This window comes from Mauremys mutica, chromosome 1, assembly GCF_020497125.1.
Source record: "Mauremys mutica isolate MM-2020 ecotype Southern chromosome 1, ASM2049712v1, whole genome shotgun sequence".
NCBI classification, from domain to species: domain Eukaryota; kingdom Metazoa; phylum Chordata; order Testudines; family Geoemydidae; genus Mauremys; species Mauremys mutica.
Window position 1 is genome coordinate 56,649,555 of NC_059072.1, and position 24,584 is coordinate 56,674,138.

A 24,584-nucleotide genomic window follows, 5' to 3' on the forward strand; every position below is an offset into this window, starting at 1 on the left:
TGATAGTTTTGCTTCTTAGTTTATTATTCAATTTTCTGCCCTTCCATGCCAATATCATCTTTTTACAAACTTATTTCACAGAAGAATTTTATAAATAACTTTTAATCGTGATAATGGCAAGGTTCCAGTGACAATCACTGCAAGATTTCCTCACAACCTTAAGCTTGTGCAGTGAGCAGGTTTGACCAGCAACGAGCACACTGCCTGAAGTCAGGAAATAAAAACATTAGCACTCTTCTGTAAGTGTATTAATGGCATGCTCACCCCTGGGTCCTGAAGTTCCTGTTTATATAGATTTTTATTTTGAGGCTGTTTATTTTCTTCAATTTCTCAGTACAGGAATGACTGAAAGACCGAGCATGCTGTGAGCTTAAAGAAGTGTCCTAAAATCAGCAGGATGACTCAGCACTATTACTCACCTCACATATCCTTTTAGCTCTGGGTTCATATGCATAGTGTGAAAACAGGCGAGGATGAATGGGCCTTAGAACTCAGCAAGGTTTCAACAGGCCTGGATGTTCACTATGATATGGCAGCTTTCCTAGTAGACAGACAGTACTAGATTGTAAACGCGTTGTGGCAGAAGCTGTCTTTGTGCGTCTTGTACAGCACCAAATATATAACCAGCCCTTAAGATGGTAATAGAAAAGGCAAGGAGGAAATGACCATTCACCATATTCCCCTTTCTCCAGAATCCAGCTTTGGTCATGCGGTGTAAAGCTTGTGCAAATATCACTGGTTAAAAGCCAGACCTGCAGCTCTTGGCTTCTCGAAGTAAGTATGACATTATATATAGTTTAGTATTGTTTGGCTCCAATGTACTCAGGACTACAAATTTAGTTTTAAAAACAAAGTAATAAAACCCTAAGTAATTCATTAATTCTTTCTGCACTACACTGTACATGATGAACAAGATTAGCTTTCCCTATTTTATAGGCAACATATATAAAATACCTCCATGGATTATGTTACTCCTGTAACTTTTTACTATGAACATTCTAAAGGTCACATTTCATTATTTCCCTCAGACAAACAGTTGCATAACATGAAGGATCAAGGTCAAATGACAAAAGAAGAGATGCTTTAGATTCATTTAGGTGACTGTCTTCTTCGGTTTTGATTTCCTTTTCATTGTCTTCTAAGAAATGATATGACAGATTGTGGATATATTTCAAAATGTGTCTGTAGCATCCAGGTGTGTTCAGCTGTAATGCAGACACCCTGAACCTGCATGTCTGCAGCCCATCCTTGGCAAGCCTTTCATGGTACCACTGCCCAACTTTATTATTGGGATACTTGATACTGTGTCCAACCATTGGAAGAACCACCTCAAGGGAAAAAATATATATATGTGAGCCACAAATGTGTTTGAAACAAAGCCACCACTTTCCCCTTTAAAATTTAATTCCTTTATGTTTTTGGGCCTGATTCTGCAAAGAAGCCACCTTGCTTCCACACCATAAAAGCCCAAGCAAGGCTCTGGAGGACAGTTATTTGAGGCTTAAACTGAAAGGCACAGAAGCCCGTCAAAATGCCAGTACTCTAATAACAGACTACAAACATACCAAACTGATTGTTTTCTGGATTGTTCTGAGATATAGAAATAGAGAATATATTAGCATTCTTTGTAAGTCTCCAAACCCTCGTATCTTCAGCCTTTTCATACCCTGACCTTCAAATACTCTTGATGCTTCTCCTAGCATGGGAGGATTGAAATAAAATGTTTCAAGAAAACTACAATTAGTAGTTTGCTAACACTCAATTGACAGTAACAGTGCACAAAAAAGCACATCCAACCACAATAACATTGCCCTTATGTTCAGTACACATGAGTGAAGACTTTCATCTTTGTGTTTGCTGTGAGTCCACATTAATTTCTATGCCCATTTTCCATAAAGGTGCATTCTGAAGAGAAATAAAACTGCACCTGTAAGTTAATCAGATCTATTTTAAAAACAAAACTCAACTTCATTAACTCATAAACCCCTGAACATGATTTTTCAAACAAACTTACTTGATGTATTGCATATTTGCTAGCGGACTCTTCTGGAGCAGTTACTACGTGAACCTGGTATAAAAATGTTTAAAAAAAATACTTATAGCTTGACAAACAGTAGAAAAACTATATTATGAACCAATCACATATTTGTCTTAATCCCACCCTCTATTAAAATCAAGAATTAAGGCCATTTGACTACTCCAAGGAGAAATTGTTTCACTCAACAAAAAATTAGAAGTGTTTTACACAAAGTAATCATTTTATTAGTACAAGGCCTTGCATTAAATATAAACTAAATAAAAATAATGTTAATTACTGTTGATGTACTGACCTACCACTATAGTTCTAATATGCTTGCCCATCTCAAGTTCATGGTGCCAATGTAATTTCATGCTAGAAGATTAATGCGGTAACATTCACATTTAGCATGAGAACCAGATTCCATTGTTTAATATTAAATTTGATAGCTCGGCCTTCCATTGAATTTGGTCTATCAGTTTATTAAACTCACTCTTTTTTTAAATAACATTTTGGCAAAATCACAACGAGCATAGAAAGCTACTGTTTTAGAGCTCTGAAGGTTATTTACAGTGACTTCTAAGCTGCTCTTGCTCACAGAAATATCTACAAGAAATTCACTCTTCAACTAAACAATTTGGGTGATATTCTGGCCATTGTGCACACCATTACAATAGTGCTAAAATTCCACACTGGTGCTGATACATGGGGGAAAGACGGCTGCCTTTTAGGTCCTCCATGACCAGATCCACAGAAGGATGTAACAGAAAATAGCTCAGATGCATCATGTATGTGTAACCATTCAGGACAAGTCCAGGTCCCTACAAACACCTTCATGCATTCCTACTCTTAACATGAGTACTATGAACAATCAGGATGGAAAAGAGCTTTTATGGTGTATAGAGCATGTATGCCTACTTGTGGGGAGCTGAGGGAGGGCTAAGCCACTCCACATGAGCCAAAGGTAAGTAGTAAAAGTAGCATAAATGGGTTAGAATGTTTAACTAAACATAAAAAGCAGAACTCCTATATCTTAAGCTATTTAAGTGTGTTAAGCTAACTTTTACAAGAAATATTTTGTAAACTCACTCACTCTGTCATTCAGAGAAGAATTTTCATCAACATTTTCTTCAGAGAGGACCAGATCACCCTCCACTACTTTTGAACCATAGGTCATAAACCTAAAAGATGTGGCTTCATTCCAAATTTTACTGCAATATGCATGAATGTAGAATATACGCATGGAATGAGGAATGCTGAGCCATCCTCGTGTACAACCCTCATGGTTTACACCATAGCGATTCAAGGCACGAAGCAACATCCTCTCTCTTACTTTAAATTCGGGCAACATTGCCAGGGTTCCCTTTGCATCATCTGAAATAAACAGAAATCAACATTGGAACAACAATCTGCTTTTCAAACTTAGTCTTCTGGAAAGTGAAAAACTTAAATAAAAGGATAAATTAAATCAGATGAGGAAAAGGATGTCAGACTCATTTGTTTACACTGGTTTTTATTGTTTTATTATTCCCTGCCTTTAACTTCTCATGTCAGATAAATTCCATCTTATCTACCTTTTAACCCATGCTAATTAACTCCATTTTCTGTAATTTACATTAAATATAAATTAAACTGGCTTACTATGTTCATTACTTCAGTCCAGGGCCAGCTCCAGGGGTTTTGCCGCCCCAAGCAGCGAAAAAAGAAAAGAAAAAAAAAAAGCCGCGATCGCGATCTGCGGCAATTCAGCAGGAGTGAGGGACCCTCCGCCGAATTGCCGCCGAATCCCTGAAAGTGCCACCCCACTCCCAAGTTGCCGCCCCAAGCACCTGCTTGATAAGCTGGTGCCTGGAGCCGGCCCTGCTTCAGTCCAAAGAGTTGCTAGTTCCTTAGAAATAAAAGCATATCACATCATTGCTAGCAGGGTGTTCTTACACATGTGACATGTGAAAGAGAAGTGCATTCCTATCAAAGAACATGAGATACTCAGACATAGGCCTACATTGTCAGAAGATGGACCTCCCTTTTGGAAGCACCCACAAAATGTACACCAGTATTAGCACTTGCATTGCTAAGTACTCTGATTCGTCAAAGCAATGTAAGCACCAAGTCATTTGATGGCACAAATTTTGTAGGAAAAAATAATGTGCTTATTTTATTTTGTAGGTGCAAACTGCACTTGACAACAGGGAGTCTGAGCCTCAACCTGGATAGAAACGTACCCCTTTGTGTTAATATTTCCTTCTTTCCTTTGTAATTTTATCCAGATTTTCTCTTTGATGAGAAGTCATTTATGTAGCCTTTTATTTCTTGCTTTGGGAAAAGATAAGCATTTGTTTTCAGAGTTCATATCAATGCCTTTTCATGCATCATACAACACGCCAGAATACAGAAGGACTCAAAGGCTCTCTTTTGTAAACTGAAGCACATGTGTACCCTCTGAAGCCACATACCCTAGCTGTTCTGGCAATATAAAGCGATAACTGGATTTACAGACACGGGAGATTTGGGGTCAACAGTGACTTCAAGATTTCTGACTCTGCGAGAAAAGTTAGGGTCTGAAGAATGACAGCAGAAAGAGATGTGACAAACGGGGCATTTTACTTAGAAGACAGGTATGTTTTTGAAAATATTTTTCAGTGAAGAATGGAACTCAAGATAGGAAGTAGGTAAGTCAGAGAGAGAGTGGAGGGAGATGCAGAGTTGAAAGTCAATTACACAGACATAATGGCCAAAGCTGTAAACAAAGTCTGTGATTTTCAAAGGACCTAAGAAAGTGTGGCACCTAACTTTCATTCAGTTTCAATTGCAGCTGGGCTCCCAACTTCTGGACACTCCTTTGTAATTCCCAATCAAAGAGAATATGGTAATTCAAAAGAAGAAGAGAGGTGGAGGACAAAAGAAGAACATAGCCTTTAGGAACGTCTCATATCTTTTCCACTATGTAGATGTAAATAAAGATTCTCCACTCAGGGCCGGCTCCAGACCCCAGCGCGCCAAGCGCGCGCTTGGGGCGGCATTTTGCCGGGAGGGCGGCAGGCGGCTCCGGCAGACCTCCCGTAGGCATGACTGTGGAGGGTCCGCTAGTCCCGCAGCTCCGGTGGACCTCCCGCAGAAATGCCTGCGGAGGGTCCACTGGTCCCGCGGCTCCGGTGGAGCATCCGCAGGCATGCCTGCGGGAGGTCCACCAGAGCCGCGGGACCAGCGGACCCTCCGCAGGCACGTCTGCAAGAGGTCCCCCGGAGCCGCGGGACCGGCGACCACCAGAGCGTGCCCCACGGCGCGCCGCCCTGCTTGGGGCGGCGGAATTCCTAGAGCCGCCCCTGTCTCCACTGCCCTGCACTTGGGAGATGGTAGCATTTTACACTCACTTGCTAGGTATAAATAATTAAACAGGGTGCAAGGCACAGGAGACTCAGAACCCAGAACATTTTGAGACACAAAATTCCAGTGCTCTCAAGAAATGTGAAGTGATTTATTGTATTGTCAGTTTATACAAAAGAATGAATCAGCTACTGGCAAAAGCAGAAATTGTATGAAAAAATATGACTATTAATAATAATTTATGTGACAATAGAATTATTAAAAACTCATTAAATTTAAACTAATTGCTAACACTCACTGTCTCTACCAGATACTTGTTGAAAATGTAAAGAAAAGAAATGATCTAAAAATGCCTTCAATGCAAAACGTATAATGCCAAATCCTGGGGTCTTTGCCTGGCTTTTACTCAGTTCTTATTAAGTCAAGCTCCCAGAGCCTGATCCTCCTATCACTTCCACCAGTATAATTCCATTGACTTCAATGGAATTACTACTGATTTACACCAGAAGAACTGAGAGAAACTCAGGCAGTATGCAGCAAAACCCTCACCCCCGAAAACACATGTTCTGAATAACGACAAAAACATTTTAAAATGTGGAATTTACCGCTTTGAAGAAAATATCTCTTTGCCTGGTTTACAGGATCATCTGTATCTTCTGGTGTGAAAAACAACTTCACGGCTTTTACCTTTGAAAAACAACAAACATGAGGTTACTGTGTTTTAATGTAACTACCTGCTTGATGAAAAAGACAACCATATGTCAGTTCTGTGGTAGGATACTATATAGCATCTCAAAACTCTGACCATTTCTTAAGCATGATGGCTCAAATTCTCTCCTCTGACAGAAGAAAGTCCTAAAATGTCACAAGTGTGAAATCAAGTGACTACTGTATTCTCCCCTTGGAAGGGATGGGAACAGCCTTCAAAACCTCCAAAGGGGAAGTTAATGATGCAGGGAGCATTACTTTTCTATAGGTTTCCAAATGAAAATCTTCCATGTTGCAAGGTGAGCATGCTGCCTAAAGCAGTAGCACACTCTGGTTCTACCTTGTGGCCCACTAAGGCATAACCATACAATGTTCACATGGAGGGGCTTACACACCCTCACACAGAGGGGACAATGATATGCCTAGGCTGTGTCTACATGAGATTAGATCAGAGTCGTCAACCTTTCAGAAGTAGTGGGCCGAGTCTTCATTTATTCACTTTAATTTAAGGTTTTGTGTGCCGGTCATACATTTTAACGTTTTTTAGGTTTCTCTCTATAAGTCTATAAATAATATAACTAAACTACTGTTGTAGGTAAAGTAAACAAGGTTTTCAAAATGTTTAAGAAGCTCCATTTAAAATTAAATTAAAATGCTGATCTTAAGCCGCAGGCCTGCTCAGCCCGCTCCCAGCCTGGGGTTTCGTTCACCTAGGCCGGCAGCTGGCTGAGCAGGGCCTGCGGCCGGAACCCCAGGTTGGCAGTGGGCTGAGTGGGGCCGGTGCCTGGGACCCCAGCTGGCAAGAGGCCGGCAGCCAGAACCCCAGACCGGCGGTGGGCTGAGCCGGGCCGGCACCCCAGACCAGCAGCGGGTGGATAGCATCCTGTGGGATCTAAGGGCTTGATTCTCTTTGCATGCAGGTGTAACTATATTGACTTTTATTAAGTTTCTCAGATTTGTATCAGTGTAAGTGAAGAGAAGAATCAGTCCCTATATATCTAGTTCAACAATAACTTCTGATACCATGGACCTCATTCTCTACTGCCTCGTACCTTGTGCAATAATTTACCTGTGCAAACTGTCACACAAGTTACATGACAGTGGAGAATCAGGACCTATGTCTCATGAAATATTATCTGAGAAATTAATTCAAATGGGCTTGCAAAGAAGAATTTATGCGGAAAGAAGACTGGCTGAGGGATGGTAGCCAAGGGATAATGAGAAGGAACAACATATTGAGAAACGCAGATATATCTACTGTGATCTTAAAGGGTTTGGGGTTTAGATCTGGTCTTATTTAATATTCTTACAAAATTTTAAGAAAAAAATCTCTCCCAGTGTACTGAGCCCAACAGTCTGAATATTCATAAGTTAAAGAGCACTTCTCACCATGAACAAACTGTAAAAAGGAGCTTTTGATTTAAATTGTTCTGAGCCTAGTACTAAAAGCAGATGTCTTCATGTAAAATTATATTATATATGACAACTGCAGTGTGACAGCCCCACGAAACACTGAAAACTACTTTCCACTCTATTTAAAATAAATAATGTTTAAGCTTAATGTTAAAATTGAACATTTTGTTTAAATGTTAAAACATTCATGACTGTGACACAACATTATTAATACGCGGTGGGAGTTGGTTTTGCAGTCTCCTCCAACAACACTCACACTACTATTGTCGCACATGGAGATCACCGTTCAATAGGATGGTAACCTCCAATGCTTGATTCAGACATGCCAACTGTAGCCATGGAAAAGAAGTAGACTAGTCATTTGGATTATGAGGTGAATTATACCATTTCTTCGTTCAGCAAAGCCAATCCAATTTGATCTGTCTGAACATTCTGTCCATGCCCAAATCGCTGAGGTCCATAGTAGTTTACAAAACCTTTTGTCTACAGTCAAAAAGAAATCAACTGGTTAAAACATGAAAATATTAAATATTCATTAAAACAGTAAGGTGCATATTTTTAAAGGTATTCAGATATTGCTCTGCTTCGTGTTGGGAGGACTAAGTAACTTAGACAGCTAAGTCCCATTTTCAAATGTGACTTAGGCAGTTAGGAGCCAAAGGTTATGTCTACCCTTTGCACTTCAACTGCGGGAGCGACTACACTTGTTAATGCCTTTTCTGCGGTGAAACTCAAAAGTTTCACCACAAAAAGAAAGCCACCTTCACGAGAGGCATACAGCTCTTACTGCTGTTCTTTTTGCGCTGTTGTGAAAGTGAAGACACGTTCTATCTGCCTCCAGAGGATATCCCACAGTTCCAAAAGTGACCACTCTGGCCAGCATCTCTGCTGCTCTGATGCCAGATAAAGGGACGTTCCCCCCTCTCCCTGTAAGCCCCTGGAAGTTTGAAACTCCCTTTCCCTTTGCTTGTAGCTGTGGTGGGGAAAGCAGCCAGACAGCAGGGTTTTTTTTAAAAATGCCACAAAAGAAATGCCTCAGCAACTCTGGTTCATACAGATACCCCGTATCTGTCAAATTCGCCATCTGTTGTCTGTTATTACTCTGGGACCAGAAAGCTGTGGCACAGAATGAACCTACTAACTGTCCTCCCTTTTTGGCAAGTTGCTCTGTTCCTGGTTTGTTGAGCCACAGAGACTAATCATCAAAGGGCACACAGCTTCTAAATTTTAGAACAAGTGAAATGTTGCCAGAGCTGAGTGGAGATTGCAGGTAAGAGGTAGCATGAGAACCATCTTGTTCTAAAAAAGCAGCATGATAATTTTGATGAGGCAAAAATATTTCCTTGTTGAAAATGAAATCATGGCCTCTCTTTTTACCTTAACATTCTCAAATGCTTCAGATATTCTCTCTTTCAGATCTGCAGAAGAGTCATTGCTCTGATGTTTTAGATCTCTCACAATTATATCAAAGTGGTTCCCCTTCAGCTGACCGAGTCTAAGGTGTTGGCACACTGAATGGATATTATACACTTTCATTCCTTTTCTTTCAATTGTGCTTCCAATTTCTTTCAACCTACACAAATGATAAATTGGGAGTTTATGAAGAACTGTTGATAAGATTTTCCAACTGGAAAAAGAAAAGTTTCCTTCACAAATGCTTTGTTTGCCTCAGCACGAATTACGTGTAAAACTGATTTAAAAATACTTGTCATTCAAAGGTTTTCCCTTTGTCTTACTTGAAATAAGTCACAGTCGTGCTTACTGACTGAGCATTTAAAATAATGTGTGATCTTTAAATTAACCCCTTATCAAATGATGCTTAGAAGCTAATATAATTAGTTTAATGGAAGGTTTTAACAGTCTATAAGTGAAAAATTATCAGATGGATTTAATGTTATATAGGGGTTTTCAAATTGTTCATAATATGGACCATGTTTTAATAAAGAGATTGTCTGATGGAAAAGCCATAACCTCCCTCTCCCCCACTATTACTAAAATTAAGTAGTTTCTTTAATCCAGTTTAGTAGCTGGAAACAAGGAGAAGGAGCCAACATCATGTGACCAAACAAAACTCTGCAGACCATCAGTAAATGCTCCCTGGTGGTCAACAGATCACAGTCTGAGAACTACTGCTCTTATTACAGAAAAAGGTACAAGAAACAAAGAAAAAAGAAAAAGTTCACAAATGTGTTGCAGATAGACGATTTCTCCTTATACATTTTAAATTTATAATCTTATTGTACTTCGCATTTTGGAAATATGGAGGTAAGTAAGAAACAATTTGCCAAAATTAGGACAAAAGTAAATTCTAAATAATATACAAATAGCACTATTAAATAATGTTTTCCTTTGTTTGGTTTTGTCACACTCTCTAGGTAAATGATATGAGTGAGCATCTTCAGTTCTGTTAGCTCTATAGTAAATGTATCGAAGATCAAGCCCTTAATAATCTATCTCCCATATTTACCTTTTTGCAGTCAATTTTCTTGTGGTCTTAGTCCTGAGCCATAAGGAAATTGGTTTTGCAATAAGGGAAGTTTAAATACAGGTTATTAAAGGCCTACCAACTGCAGTATTTATCTGTCGTAAAATTCTGCTCCAATTGGTCTTAAAACTAACAATAAACTAGCAAAATTTTGCATTGATATTTAAATCTATAAGCACATATGCATAAACAGTACCAACTTGCCATCTCTGGAAAAAATCTACATTTACCAATATACTAAAGTAGATTATAAAAATGTTACTCAAAATTCAGTTTCAATCTTGCCGCTCTTATACACACACAACTTCTCTTGACTTGAACGAGTGTAAAAACTGAAAGAGTAAGAGGCTATATAAAGGCCAAATATTTGAACTGTCAGTTGTGTTTCCAATTACAAACATGTGCATGCATACCCAAGGAGAGAATCAATACTCTAATAGGTAATAAAGGTAATATACCAATCTCCTAGAACTGGAAGAAATCTTGAAAGGTTATTGAGTCCAGCCCCCTGCCTTCATTAGCAGGACCAATTTTTGCCCCAGATCCCTAAGTGGCCCCCTCAAGGATTGAACTCACAACCCTGGGTTTAGCAGGCCTATGCTCAAACCACTGAGCTATCCCTCCCCCCTATCCATCTGAGCTATCCCTCCATCCCTCTGAGTTTGCTTTTATAAGGCTGACCAGAAGAGAGTAATTGTGTTTTAGAGACTGCTATAGTACAGCCTTTATTCTTGATGAAAAACAGATTTTAAGGAATCAGAACAATGAGAATGAGAAATAAAAAGTACGGTCAACCTTGAGAATGCTTTCTAAGATATTCAACTTACTCCATTTTGGTGAATGTCCAATGAAGGCTATAAACACAAATCAACCAAATGTGTTTTTAAATATTTCTGAAGTATCAAATTAATATTTGGAATACAAGGATGATCATTTTCAATTGAGCTGCAATTAAAAATTAGCTAATATTTGAATTAATGATGACTTAGATGACGATCCTACATAAGCTTATTACCGAGTGCAATGTTTACTGCTGAAGTCCCACCGGCACTACTTATGATAGTAAGCAGCACATTTTGTAGTAATTATTTGCAGGATCGAACTAAGACCACAAAGAAAGGATGTTCTGGTGGTACCAAAGGAAAAAGGACCATACATTTCCCAATCCCTGGTGTTCCCAGTATTTATTCAGCAACTAGCTCCTGAAGTTTAAGTTTCCCAGAAAGTTTCAAGATAGATGTATCATTAAAGTGACATTTTAATTTCAGATTTCTGTTATTAGGGAAGGTCAAGCTACACAAAAGACCAATCTTGTTTTCTCTCTTTTAAAGGTAAAATATTTCTTTCTTTAAAAAAAGAAAAACAAGGTTCCTCTTTGGCTTCCCCTTTCTTTACTTGTGACAGAAGAAGATTTTATGACACCACAGAGGAATCTGAATGCAGTAGTCACAACACTGTAAATAGCAAAATCCCATTGCAGTGGGTTCTGCTCATCAAAGAGCAAAAAGGGCTAGAAGGGAAAACCTGTCATTCTCCTCCCTAATAGGCTCTCTTACCTCATCATATTAAACTCAGGGCCAGATGTGAAGGGAGACTGTTGGAGTAAGAATCATGGTTCCGCTCTTATGAGCTCTCTCCTATTCTATGGTTGTTAAGGTTTAGCAGAACTTGCCTGATATAGCTTGATGTGCTAAATCTCACCAGTTAGAGTGCTGCTCACTCCCTATACTATGTCAAGATCATTGACTCTCTGCTGAGGGTGATGGAGAGGAGCCACTACCTAACTTGTCTCCGTTAGCAGGGTCATAGACAACTTGTTTTATCTGGGAGGGTGGGGAGCGGGGAGGCTAGAGTTAATAATAATAAAATCGCTATTGAATTGTGCTTTAATAAGTAGTTTTGTACTACAACAAAAATTTGTCCACTTTTAATAATGTGAGATACTGAGTTTGGAACAGAAGCTCATTTATCTCCTTTATTTATTAATGCAATCCCTAAATTTCTGGGGGACTAAAGCTACCTCAAGCCTTCCATTGTCTATGCCCACACTCATGGGAAAGTACCTGCTGTTTCAGAGACAACATAATACTGGAGAGACCCTTACAGGGAAAAACTATCACTATTGTTGTGTTGTGGGGCATCTACCCACATGCCTTCCCCTCTCCTGATCCAACAAGTGCTGATGTGTCATTCATACTCTCTGAGGAGAAAGGGCTGTACGACACAGTCACCTTTTTGGGTGACATGCAGCTTCTACTCTTCATTCCCCAAGGTTGCAAGGGGTGGCACATGAGTGAGCATGGCTCTTTTCTCCATGCTGGGTTACAGTAGCAGTTCCTTTTCTTCACTTTACTTAGAGAGGGACTAAGAGTTTGGGATAGAGGGGGTTGATGGCAAGCCGCACCCGCTCCATCCACATATTTACAACAGGCAAGTACTGTGCTGTCCTGAAAGACAATGCTAGGAAGTAGAGGAGAGAGCAACTTGACCTGGTTCTCCTGTGCTGGGTGATGGCATGTCCCTAGGGAAGACACCCCTTTGTGCCCCAGGCAATTTCTTCTGATGACACAAGAAGTAGATTTTGATATTCTGTGTCCCCCAGATGCTGCACCCTGATTAGTTCACTAGACCATTAGAAAGGACAGGGACAGCTCTCTGCAACAAGCAAGAATAATATATACTTTTTTTCCCTTAAAGTCCAAGGCTAATCCAGAGTCAAACCTGATATTCTCTAGTAACAAACGCATTAAGTCACAAAATAACTGCTCTAAGCAGACTCAAACATAGGTGGAGATGACTCAATATAATAAGATTGGTATTAAAAGGTGCTTTCACATTTATTAACCTATTCCAATGATGAAATTGCTCTATGTGAGGAACCAAGTTTTTAGTACCTCTCAGGAGTCACTTTTTTCACAACCATAGCTTGGTAGGTGATGGCCTTTTTGTCTTTGATGCCTGTGTAACTGAAGTCTGAAGGAAGAACACCAAGTTCAGAAGACAAATAGCTAATTGCTTCTAGTGTTTCCAGATTTTCTTTTCGAAGGGTAAAACCTGCAACGAACATCTCAAAATTGTTAGAAATCCACCATTCCAAATTATATTGGGAACTCTGTCATCACTAATGGGCTAGCAGCTATTCTTTAACATTAGAACGGGATAGGATTTGGTAAGAACACAGAATCAATTGTTCTCAAAACAAAACTATTGGTAGAGGAAAAAAATGTGTTGTATTGAAGAGAAAGATGACAACTGATGTTCAAACTACAGCTACTAGAAACCATAGACAGCCATAAAAGCAACAGAATTTTCAGTGCTCAGAAGATGCAAATCTCTTCATCTTCATATAAAAACAATCAAACAAAGCAATTTTTTTAAAAAGCCATACTGAATGTTTCTAAGACGGTCTGTGGATTTAATGTTGGGCCTACAAACCACTCTTCTAACAGGAACATCATTCTGCATATCAAAAAATAATGGTTTTAAAAAATGAAATCAGAAATCAAATCTAGTCTTATTATAAAACTGTGAGCAATAACCTTTCCAATTAATGGTAGACCTTTAACATCTAAAAGCTTAGGAACACCTAACAGAACATCCAGAATTCTTCAAGTTATTTTAAAATGAGAAACTATAATGCATGAAATTTACACAGGGAGAGGTTGCACTGAGGGTATTTCAGCCATTTCCACTGCATTATTTATTTAATTCACTGTGGTAACTGGATTCATCTCTCACACCAATTTTACAGTAATTTAACTCCACTGACCTCAGTAGAATTATTCCTGATTTATGCCTGTGTAAATGAGAAGAGACTCAGATTCTCTGTACACCCTTAAAAAACAATTATTATAAAACAATTAACCAAGGAAACTATAAAACATTATTAAATATTTACCTGTATAAACATCTTGTTTTTCCTGGCAATCAGCAGCCGGCCTTTTCCTGGACCAACTCTTCTCCCGCAACCTTACTATTATTGCTACATTTTGCTGACCATTAAAGTCTGTCACAGAAAAAGACTTTGTTTCTACAAGTTTTCCAAACTTCTGACTGACAAAATGGTGGACTGCCTTTCTGTGCTCCTTATTCTCATCAGGCTTAAAAGAAAATTTAGAGTTTTCCAGTTTTGCATCTAAAAATTTTAAAAAATCAAATGCTTCCTCCTCAGACACTAGTTGACAGAGCTGTTTGTAATCAGTGTTTGCTTTGACAATAATTTCATTATTCTTTGTAACAGTCATTAAGAAAGGAAATTTCTGTCTAATGCCGCTGTGTAAATCAGCTCGATTCCTCTTGTCAAGGACTGGCCCCAGTGAGAATTCAGCGGGATGAGCAGCTGGATCATGTTCTGAGTCCCACCTATCTTTTATGTTACAAGCAAACTGATTCAACAGTTCATTCACAGACTCGTCTAACAAGGAGTCCAATGTACCTGCCTCATGGCGCCCACCTTCAGGTGCAGCTCCAGCCATGTGCTCTGTGCTGCCTTTGGCTGGCAACAGGCCATCTTCTGGAGCATGACTGGGGCTGTCGAATGGGCCTAGCACCTCTTCTCTGTGCAGTTCCGGAGGCTCTGGCCAGGGCCTGCGGGGGCTCTGTGGGCAGCAGCTGTTTGGGGCTGCAGGCGTGTCACCGAATGCACGAAGAGTCTCGGCTGTGCTCTCGCTAAGCAGCCGCCCGAAGGTATCAATTTCTGTCACGATAAAGTCACTGGCAGAGGTTTTTAAGCTACCCTGGAAGCCGGTGTGATTGCTCCGCATGCTCAGTACACCCGGCATGGTGCCAGCCCTGCCCTGAGGCCACACACCTGTGAGAGAGAGTGCACCAGTCATCGCACGGCAGCCAGGGGACCCCCACTTTTCCCAGGGGTCATTGAAGATTACCAGCTACTAGCGGGGCGTCCTGAAACAAAACATTAACACAAGGGGTACCGCTTCCCATCACGTGGGGGCAGCAGTCAGCAACCCTGGCTCCATCCTCTGCCCTGTGAGTGAGGGGTAGCAGGAATCAACAAAACCACTCCTCCTCCAGCCCCGTGCACGTGAGGGCAGGAGCCAATGAACCTGCCCCCAACCTCTGCGGGCAGGAGACAGCAAAACTGCCCCCAACCCCTGCCCTCTGTGGACAGGAGCCAGTGAACCCACCCCCTGGCACTGTGTACATGGGGGGCAGGAGTCAGAGAACCTGGCCCCACCCTTGCCCTGTGTGGGGGAGGTGGTGGAGGGGAGAGCAGCAATCATAGCACAGCGCAGGGCCTGGACAGGGGACCATGAGGTGAGGTGCTGCCCCCGCCGGCTCAGAGAAAAAGAGGTTCCCAGCTCCTGCCCACAAGGGGCATGGCCGCCATCAGCCCGGTGGCAGTGCCCAGGGGTCAGTCCTGTGGGGATGTCACTGGTTCAGGGTGGGCCCTAGGCGGTGTCTCAGCCCCCAGTGACAGGCGCTGGCCACACCGCGCTCACTTGCCCACTAGGGGTGGGGTGGGAGGAGTTACATCGCGACATACACGAGGCTCCTCGGTGCTGTCCTGTTGTGAGAGGGGTGTAGGCAGTGTGACAGGTAGCAGATTCTCTATGATCTTACGTTTTGGTCCCTCAGTTTCCCCTTATACGAAAGATACTCTACAGAGGGATGGTGGGAGGCATAATTCACTGGTAAAGTGAAAGGCATTGTAAGAGTACAAACTAGAGTAGTTCATCTCTCCAGAATGTGGACATGGGGAAAAAGGGACCCTTTTCCCGTAAACCAGAGATCACAAGTTAGGAGCCCTCACAGAAAGCAAAATTGCAGTGCTCTGCAATCATGATCTCTAAAGCTAGAGTTTACAATGGAGTCACTACAGCATTTGGGACCAGTGCTGTAGTATCTATTTTATAAAGATTTCAAATATGCCTTTCTGAAACTTAATCCTCTAGAGCACTAAAACCCATGCCCAAGTGTGGCTTCCAGAGAGAGAATCCTGCCTGCTAACATATGTCCCACTGAATGGAATCCACCACTGTAGCTGGAACTCCAGCTGGACCCCCCGTACTCGGTCAGTAATCTCTCTCTCCCACCCTAGGCCATAGGAGCTGTGCTAAACAGCTCTCTTCTGGGAGGCAATCCCACACTCATGCCCAACAGGCATAAAAGCCTCTTCCATCGTGCAAGATCAGATCAGTGTTTTGCTTCCAGCAAAGAAAGTGCAAGTTTTATGGTGAAAGCAATTTCCCTGTCTCCTGATTAATAACAACAAACCAAGGCCCATGGACTGGGGAGGAGAAGAGAGCACAATTGACTGAGTTTTGAAATGGGGTCTTAATGTCTAGATTCAAATTAGCCAGCATCACCTTTTCATCTGGGGAATTGAAATGAAATGTGCAGGCCTCTACAGCAGGCCTTGGCTAGTCCAAGACTAGTAGCCCAGCTCCCACCACACACACAGCCCTTTTAAAACATGTGCCAGATAAAGTATCTTCCTCTTTCACATGCTTCATTATTTTCCTCATTGTATTGTCTGAAGTACAGATTTTAACACCGCTCTTCCCCCCCCCACACACACACTTACCTGAGCCCCCTGTGTTCTACCTGCAAATCAAGAGGATGACGAGATCTGGGGGGAAAGGAAAACAAAAAGAAATGGCTTTGGACTGTTTCATTTTTCCAATGAAATAAAGCCTTATCCCAAAGCAAATTAACAGTCTAAAAGTGTCAAAAAAGCAAGACACGATTCTCCATCAGCAAAGGCACAGGGGCTGTGGGAAAAAAAGTGCAAGTGGAAACAGTGACATCCAAATAACAGATAGGAATTAATAACAGGCATTTCCCACGGCACAATTCTGCAGTAATGGTGCAAATCACAGCAAGAGCACTGATAGCAGCTAGGGACTGGGCTGGGTACAAATCTGGGAATCAGATTTGTTTCCCAATCCTAATCACTGCAGCAAGGCACTCTGCCTGGTCAGTTTCTCCATCTAAAAATTGAGATAATGGTGCTACTCCCTTTTTGTAATGTACTTTGGGTGGGATCCACAAAGGGACTTAGGTGTTGCAATGCTGAATGTCACAGCACCTAGAAAATGACAGGAACACACTATGATCCACAAAGCTCAGTTGGCTCCCTATACAATGCATGGGGAGAGATAAGTGGCTAAGAATGCCATCCACAAAAGACAGCAACATCTGGCCCCATGGACTTGTGCTCGTCCAGCTTTTCTAAACAGTCCTGAACCACTTCTTTCTACACAAAGGGCTGGTCACCTCCTCCCCATACTGTGCTGCCCAGTTCAGTGGTCTGGGAGCTGACCTTGTTCGTGAAGACAGAGGGAAAAAAAGCATTCAGTACATTAGCTTTTTCCACATCCTCTGTCACTAGGTTGCCTCCCTCATTCAGTAAGGGGCTCACACTTTCCCTGACCACCTTCTTGTTGCTAACATACCTGAAGAAACCCTTCTTGTTAACTCTTAACATCCCTTGCTAGCTGCGATTCCAAGTGTGATTTGGCCTTCCTGATTTCACTCCTGCATGCCTGAGCAATATTTTTATACTCCTCCCTGGTCATTTGTCCAATCTTCCACTTCTTGTAAGCTTCTTTTTTGCGTTTAAGATCAGCAAGGATTTCACTGTTAAGCCAGGCTGGTCACCTGCCATATTTACTATTCTTTCTACACATCGGGATGGTTTGTTCCTGCAACCTCAATAAGGATTCTTTAAAATACAGCCAGCTCTCCTGGACTCCTTTCCCCTTCATGTTATTCTCCCAGGGGATCCTGCCCATCAGTTCCCTGAGGGAGTCAAAGTCTGCTTTTCTGAAGTCCAGGGTCCGTATTCTGCTGCTCTCTTTTCTTCCTTGGGTCAGGATCCTGAACTCGACCATCTCACGGTCACTGCCTCCCAGGTTCCCATCCACTTTTGCTTCCCCTACTAATTCTTCCCTGTTAGTGAGCAGCAGGTCAAGAACAGCTCTGCCCCTAGTTGGTTCCTCCAGCACTTGCGCCAGGAAATTGTCCCCTACACTTTCCAAAAACTTCCTGGATTGTCCATGCACCGCTGTATTGCTCTCCCAGCAGATAATGGGGTGACTGAAGTCCCCCATGAGAACCAGGGCCTGTGATCTAGTAACTTCTGTTAGTTGCCGGAAGAAAGCCTCGTTCACCTCATCCTCCTTGGGCTTAAACTCGCTGTACCTCAGTTTTCTCATATATAATTACACTTATGTATGTTTGTAAAGTGCTTTGAGATCTTTCCGTGAAACATGTTCTGTAGCTGAGTATTTATAGGTAGATAAATACCGAAGCACTGACCTGAAGAGCTTACAAAAGCAATCTAAATCAGAAGCACAGTAAAGATAGGCATGGGGGATGGCCTAGGAAAGAGCAGCACAGCAGAGGGCTGACACAGAACAAACCAGGATTGTTGCATTTACTCCTTGCTTATTACATCTGCGGCACTAGATTTCTGTTAGGCTGGGTGTGCTCAGCAGGTTAATTCACAACAGCCTGGCACCTGTCCAAAGAAAGAGCCTTTTTAGTGGGGGGTCTCTGGGCGGCATTTTGCTTTGACAAATCAACAACCCTGCGCTGATCAAAACGTTACATAGAAATCTGCAGACTCTGGTGCTTTCACAACCGAGCCATCAACACAGGCAGCTTTTTACCTCGCTTGAGACCATGCAGGAATCAGGCCCGCGCCCGCGCCCGCCCCCTTCTCCCCAGCTCGCTCCGCGCCCACCCCGCCCCATCTCACCCACACTTCTCCCCTCCCCCGCCTCCCAGGCATTTGGTGCTGCAACTTCCTACCTCCGGCGCGCGGCCCTTCCGCCTCCTGCCCCGCCCACCAGCCGGGGCCCTCGGAGCTCGGCCGCTGCGGTCCTAGCGCCGGCTCCGCCCGGGACACTGGGCCCGCAACCCTGCGGGGGGCGGGGCACGACTCCGAGCGCCCTGGGCTGCGGCCGGACGCTGCTGGGCCCGATCCTGCGAGAGGGGGCTGACGCCGCTGGGCCCGATCCTGCACCGCCCCATTTGTGCGCCCCGGCGGCTCCGAGCCTGGGCGGCTGCCCCGCTCGCCCCGCCCTAGTCGCGGCGCTGTACACGGTACCCAGCGATCACTTGCTTCCTGCCCCAGCGAGTTCAGAGCCCGAGGCCCGAGCCAGCCTTACCTGCCCTCGCTGTAAGTGCCGTGGCCGTCGGACGCTGCTCGGTGTGTGTGAGCGTGAGCCGGGCCCCATTCAAGGTACCGCGGCCCGGCAAGCCTGACGGGGGGCAGAAGGCATGATGAGGAACTGAGATGAGAGAGGATGTGGGGGGAAAGTGAGCGACGTGGGAGGGACTTGGAGATGGACATAAATGGAGGACTGCACAGGTTTATATAGCGCCTAGCTCAATGGAGCTCTGGCCTAGTTGACCTCTAGTACCGTAATATAAATGTTAACAGAGGGGAAGAGGAAGAAAGAGGGGAAAGAGTAGTGGCAAGAATCAAGAAGATGAAAGCGGGCGATGGTGCGATTAAAAACGAGTGAATTAAAATAAGAGAACAGTGAGTCATATGTCTATTGTAGTTTTAATTAAGAATCTGTATTAAAAGGATGCAATGCATTTGTTAGGAAGATGAGCAAATCCATAACTCCTTCAACATACGTGCGCTGCATTGGCTATAAACTCATGATGCAACTGGCTGATTTCATTGATCCACAAGAAGGATGGAAGAAGCTAGCAGTAGATATAAAAGACCCATCTGGCGAAAAGAGATACAACCAAATGCATATAAGGTATTATATAAAAGTCATGAGACAATAGATTTGTTGTTTTTAATCAAATTGAGTTACTTAATGTAGATGTCATGTCCACATTCCTGTGACTTGTAACAACTTCCATATGAGGAGAGATTAAAAAGACTGGGACTGTTCACTTTAGAAAAGAGGTGACTAAGGGGGATATGACAAAGGCCTATAAAATCATGAATGTGTGGTGAAAGTGAATAGGGAAGTGTTATTTAGCCCTTCACATAACACAAGAAAACTAGGGGTCAATGAAGTTAATAGGCAACAGGTTTAAAACAAACTAAAGGAAGTACTTCTTCACAAAATGCACAATTAGCCTGTGGAAATCATTGCCATGGGTTGTTGTGAAGGCCAAAAGTATAACTGGGTTCAATAAAGAATTAAATAAGTTAATGGATAAGGTTAAGATTTTGTAATGGTTATTTTTAGTAAAAGTCACAGGCAGATCGTGAGCAATAAACAAAAATTCATGGAAACCTGTGACTTTTACTGAAATAAAGGGAGGGACTGACAGCTCCAGCCCCTGTTGTCTGAGGCAGCTACTGACAGCTGCGAGGGCCCACATTGGCTTAGAGCTGCAGGGATGAAGCTGAAGCAAAAAATGTCACGGAAGTCTCTGAAAGTCATGGAATCCATGACCTCCATGACAAAATCTTATCCTTATGCATTGAGGATAGGTCCATCAGTGGCTATTAGCCATTTTACTTTACTTAAACTGATTATTTAGTCTTTTACTTGAGTTATTCACTTAAAGTCTCTTTCTTTAAGGACACCAAAAGGGAGTGAGGGGTGGAATTGCTCATCCCCTCATTATTTTGTCTACCGGTTGGGTCTAATGTCCAACACACCAACTTTGGTTCCTTAATTTCTGGTTCCATATCTTCTATTTTTTACACAGCATGATTTTAACATAGCCCTTAAACCATATCAGTAGGCCCTTTTATTTGGATTAATTTAATTTTTAGTTTTCAGTCTGTCTCCTTTTCATACCTTTTCCCATCAACATTTATTATTATAGGATATTGTAACATCTTATAAACTTTCACATAATTTTTGACAGTTGAGTTCACAATTAGGGTAAATTTTTAAGCCCAATTGTTACGTATTTTTAGTACTCTTTTAACACTAAAGCCTCAATTGCCTTTCTGTAAATAATAATAAAGCAGTGAAGACATTTAATTAGGTTCAAGTTTTATTCAGTTTCTGTCCCTTTCAAGTTAAATAGTCCAAGCAAACTCGAAGTCAAAATGGAACAAAAAATATAAGAATTATTTTTGTTTTGATAACACACCATGTAGTTGTTCACATATGCAGCAATATTGTGTGTATTTGGAAGAATGCTCAAATGATCTGCGCAGATGTATTTTTAAATTGGGTTTGTGATCTTTCTGATGAAAGAGATTTTTTGTTTCTGCATGTGTGTTCTTTGTTGTTATTTACACTAGGTCTTGTTACCCTGCATTTTCTGGAAGACTTCATGAATAACTGAAGAACTAGTTGTATGATATGATGAATACCAAGGAAGTGAAACCTACCTGAGGGATTTAGTCAAGCTGTCTAAAAATTTTTAACAGCTTATTAACTGGAACACCTAACAAACAAGTGGAAGAAACATTCTCTTTGCTAAATATTCAACACCCATTCCCCTTCATTTGAGGGCTGAGAAGGCTCCCAGTCAACTTACCTGGGTCTTCCAGCAGCATCGTCTAGCAAAAACAGGAAAAAAGAGTTTATTTTTCTACCATTAAAATATTAGGCATAAACAGAAGAGAGCTGCTTTTTTTTAACTTTTTAGGTCTCCTGCTTATGCCATGAAGAAACAAAGAAAGGGTGCAAACCTATCACCCTCCTTCTCACCTCCTCCCTCCCCCCGGGTCTTTGCAGGTCACTTCTTATTTAAAAAAGTAATTTGATTTTAATTTGTCTTTTAAGGAGGTTTGAAGGGCTAATAAAGATGGGAAAGAGCCCTACCTGTGAATTACTCTATGACTGGGGAACAGCAAACTGTACAGTTGGTGAACTTGTGGAGCTATTGATCAGGAATCATTTCCTAGCACCAGCTAGTCTTTTGCTTCCAGGTAATTCTGCTCTCCACAGTATCTACATATTGCATTCTTCATTTACACAGATCTTTTGTAACTTCACAGTAGCTCTCCATTTAAAAGAAATGACATGACTAGCTTGTTTAAATGATAACTGAAGGTGGTTACATCTCTCCTGACTTATTTTTTTTAATAATAAAGATTAAGAGTAATTCTTTAGGACGTTACAAGGGGCATATATTTTAAAATTTTAGACACATACAGAACATGTCATGTTTAGTGAAGCTTAGATATGTCAGCCTTTACTAAATGCTGATGCTACGTAACCTATGATTTTCTGTTTCCCAACACTCTTCAATATATTTTTAATTTTATTTGCAGATGCTGTTAGGGTGCCAGACGATATTACGGTACCTTTTTCTTCACAAGAAACTATGCCTATAGATAAAACTATGCCTGTACAGGAAAAAACAGTAATATCTGCAACACCTCTTCTAGCACAGAGTAGTGAGGGACAACTTTCAGCTCCTTCCTGCTTATCTCAAGAGAACAACAGTCTGCAACTTAGTGACACAGGTATGCACTGCGGTAAAATTAAATGCAGCTTCAGCTGCTGCCTTCCATCATTGCACACATCCTTTACCTAAGTTCTAGAAGTAAAAAGAACATATAGTAGAACCTCAGAGTTACAAACACTTCAGGAATGGAGGTTGTTCATAGCTCTGAAATGTTCGTAACTCTGAACAAAATGTTATGGTTGTCCTTTCAAAAGTTTTACAACTGAACATTGACTTACTACAGCTTTGAAACTTAACTATGCAGAAGAAAAATGGTGCTTTCCTTTTTTTATAGTTTACGTTTAGAACAGTACTGTACTGTATTTGCTTTTTTTGCCTCTGTTGCTGCCTGATTGCGTACTTCTGGTTCCAAATGACGGGTGTGCTTGACCGCTCAGTTTGTAATTCTGGTGTTCGTAACTCTGAGGTTCTACTGTATAGAAACCAAGGGGCCAGATTTTGATATGCCTTTGCAAGTCCCCGTAGGAAGCCTCTGACCCCTTGTCCAGTTTTTGTGCTGCCTGCATAAAGGGATTTTGGCCTGTGGTCAACAAACTTTCAGTATGCATGCTCCATCTTGCTATTAACAAGGTCACTGAGGGGGAGTGTTGGATATAGAAGCTTCTAATTCCAATGTGCTCTACATCAATGTTAGTGATGAGGTTGGACTGTTGGAGCATTTGCTTCATGGGCTACGCTTTAGGCTCCTGAGCTCTAAAATTAAAGCTGAATTGACTGTATATCTGGTTTCTTCCACACAAGGAACTGGAAGATATTTGTACTCGAAGTACCTGCAAGTAGTGAGCAAAGTTATCAAAGAATAGCTAACTCACTTGTACTTTGTTTGCTTTTCTTACTTTCTGGTGTCTACTCAGAGAGAGCAATTGTGGCTTAAAACTTGCAATGAATCCAGAATTAAAGATCCACAATGCCATTATTTGTGCTCTGGGAAATCTGTTGTTTAAATAGCCACTTCGCACACACGTACCTTACAGTGAAATTGACCTTTCAGTTCCATCCTAAATGTTTCTTTCTTTCAGGTTTTCACAGCTTTTGGTTCCATGAGTTGAAAAATGTTACAAACAACTTCGATGAACGGCCTATATCAGCTGGAGGTAATAAACTGGGAGAAGGCGGCTTTGGAGTTGTGTACAAGGGCTACGTCAATGGCAGAATTGTGGCAGTGAAAAAACTTGCTGCAGTAAGTTGTCATAACTATTTTGTATGAGCGTCATATGCTTTATGGTGTTACTAGTGTGTATTTTAGGTGGACGTATTCAGTATTTTTATAAGTGACAGGGATACTCCAGAATTTGAGATAATTGAAAACTCAGTTGGGTGAGACTTTGTCAGATATGAACTCTTTTTTTTTAAATGCATTATTCTTTCATCAAAATGTTAGTCACCTGTTGGGATTTTTAGTAACATAGGTTTTGCTGTATAAGCAGTTAATGGATCATCTACTGAGATGTCTGTCTCCAAAGGGGCCAATACTAGCTGTTTCAGAGGATGACTGTAACTTCCTTCACCTACTGTGGTATATACCAGATGTTGCAATAGTATGCAACTGACAGAGATGAACTGTAGAGGTGAAGTTTTTCCTGGCCTGGTGATCAGTTTGTGCTCTGAAGTTTCAGAATGGGTAGTCTCTGTAACTTTTTATCCTAGTTCAACTTAGGTTCTTCCAAGATAAGGTGTGGAAGCTCCATTTTAAAAAGAGTTTTCTAAAGGCCAAGAAAGGAATAATCCAGTACTGGTAAGGGTTGGAGCAATGATTTTGTAAGTCTTTCCCATTCTGATTTCTGTGATTCTGTGCTTCAGATGTGTCTGGTGTTTGTTTGGTTTTTGTTTTAAGGTCTCTACCTCATTACTGGGTGAGTGACCCCATGAGCTAAATATACATTCCATTAATATTTTTACTTTTATCTATTATAAACTTGCTGGTTAAGTATAAATATTTATTTTTTGTATTATTAAGCACAGTATTGCAATTAGAGGAAAAACAGGTGATCTAGCTGTTATGTTGACATCCTAGATCCAGTTATCTTATAATCAAGGAAGTAAATAATAATGCTGTGAGATCTCATTTTCAAGTTCAATTAAAAACCACACAGTGAAAAAAATAACCTTTTCTAAATGGAAAGGATTGAATTGCTAAGGAAAGAATCTTTTCTATTCTTGAAAAATATAGGTTATTACATATTGGTCTGTGTTTTTAGCTTTTAAAGTAATTGACATTGTCATTCATGGGTTATTCAGAGGGACAGTGTAACTAACATG

General features: G+C 41.4%; 2 protein-coding genes across 12 annotated transcripts in view; one reads left to right on the plus strand and one right to left on the minus strand.

The window, feature by feature from the left end:
• Nucleotides 1-19,253, minus strand: PUS7L (pseudouridine synthase 7 like). 9 transcript variants are annotated; one of them, XM_045032249.1, is made up of 11 exons: nucleotides 19,085-19,253; nucleotides 18,353-18,432; nucleotides 16,495-16,539; nucleotides 13,846-14,757; nucleotides 12,842-13,001; nucleotides 8,840-9,035; nucleotides 7,847-7,945; nucleotides 5,947-6,028; nucleotides 3,111-3,391; nucleotides 2,015-2,068; nucleotides 1-1,328 (listed from the first exon to the last, which is right to left on the minus strand). In XM_045032249.1, exons 4-11 carry the CDS (start codon nucleotides 14,726-14,728, stop codon nucleotides 999-1,001), a joined length of 2,085 nt encoding a protein of 694 aa, XP_044888184.1. In that variant the 5' UTR covers nucleotides 14,729-14,757; nucleotides 16,495-16,539; nucleotides 18,353-18,432; nucleotides 19,085-19,253; the 3' UTR covers nucleotides 1-998. The 9 variants fall into 9 exon arrangements, with proteins under 9 accessions (XP_044888184.1, XP_044888174.1, XP_044888145.1 ...); XM_045032239.1 differs by having other exon boundaries at nucleotides 18,335-18,432; XM_045032210.1 differs by having other exon boundaries at nucleotides 18,231-18,432.
• IRAK4 (interleukin 1 receptor associated kinase 4) overlaps nucleotides 18,809-24,584 on the plus strand; it is a 23,410-nt gene continuing 17,634 nt past the window's right edge. Inside the window, exons 1-5 of one of the 3 annotated variants that reach the window (XM_045032301.1) lie at nucleotides 18,809-19,158; nucleotides 19,529-19,693; nucleotides 21,638-21,783; nucleotides 22,129-22,323; nucleotides 23,345-23,505. In XM_045032301.1, the coding sequence (XP_044888236.1) occupies nucleotides 19,533-19,693; nucleotides 21,638-21,783; nucleotides 22,129-22,323; nucleotides 23,345-23,505 (663 nt within the window). In that variant the 5' untranslated portion in view covers nucleotides 18,809-19,158; nucleotides 19,529-19,532. Of the gene's footprint in view, nucleotides 19,159-19,283; nucleotides 19,425-19,528; nucleotides 19,694-21,637; nucleotides 21,784-22,128; nucleotides 22,324-23,344; nucleotides 23,506-24,584 lie in introns of those variants that run through there. The other 2 variants (XM_045032306.1, XM_045032315.1) reach the window with 2 other exon arrangements.

Coding starts and splice junctions, on each gene's coding strand:
- PUS7L (XM_045032260.1), bottom strand. CDS start 14,728: ATGCCGGGTGTACTGAGCATGCGGAGCAATCACACCGGCTTCCAGGGT. Junction 3,392..5,946: donor GAGATATTTTCTTCAAAGCG/GTAAATTCCACA, acceptor TGTTTATTTCAG/ATGATGCAAAGGGAACCCTG. Junction 1,329..2,014: donor GCAAATATGCAATACATCAA/GTAAGTTTGTTT, acceptor TTTTCCCTTGAG/GTGGTTCTTCCAATGGTTGG.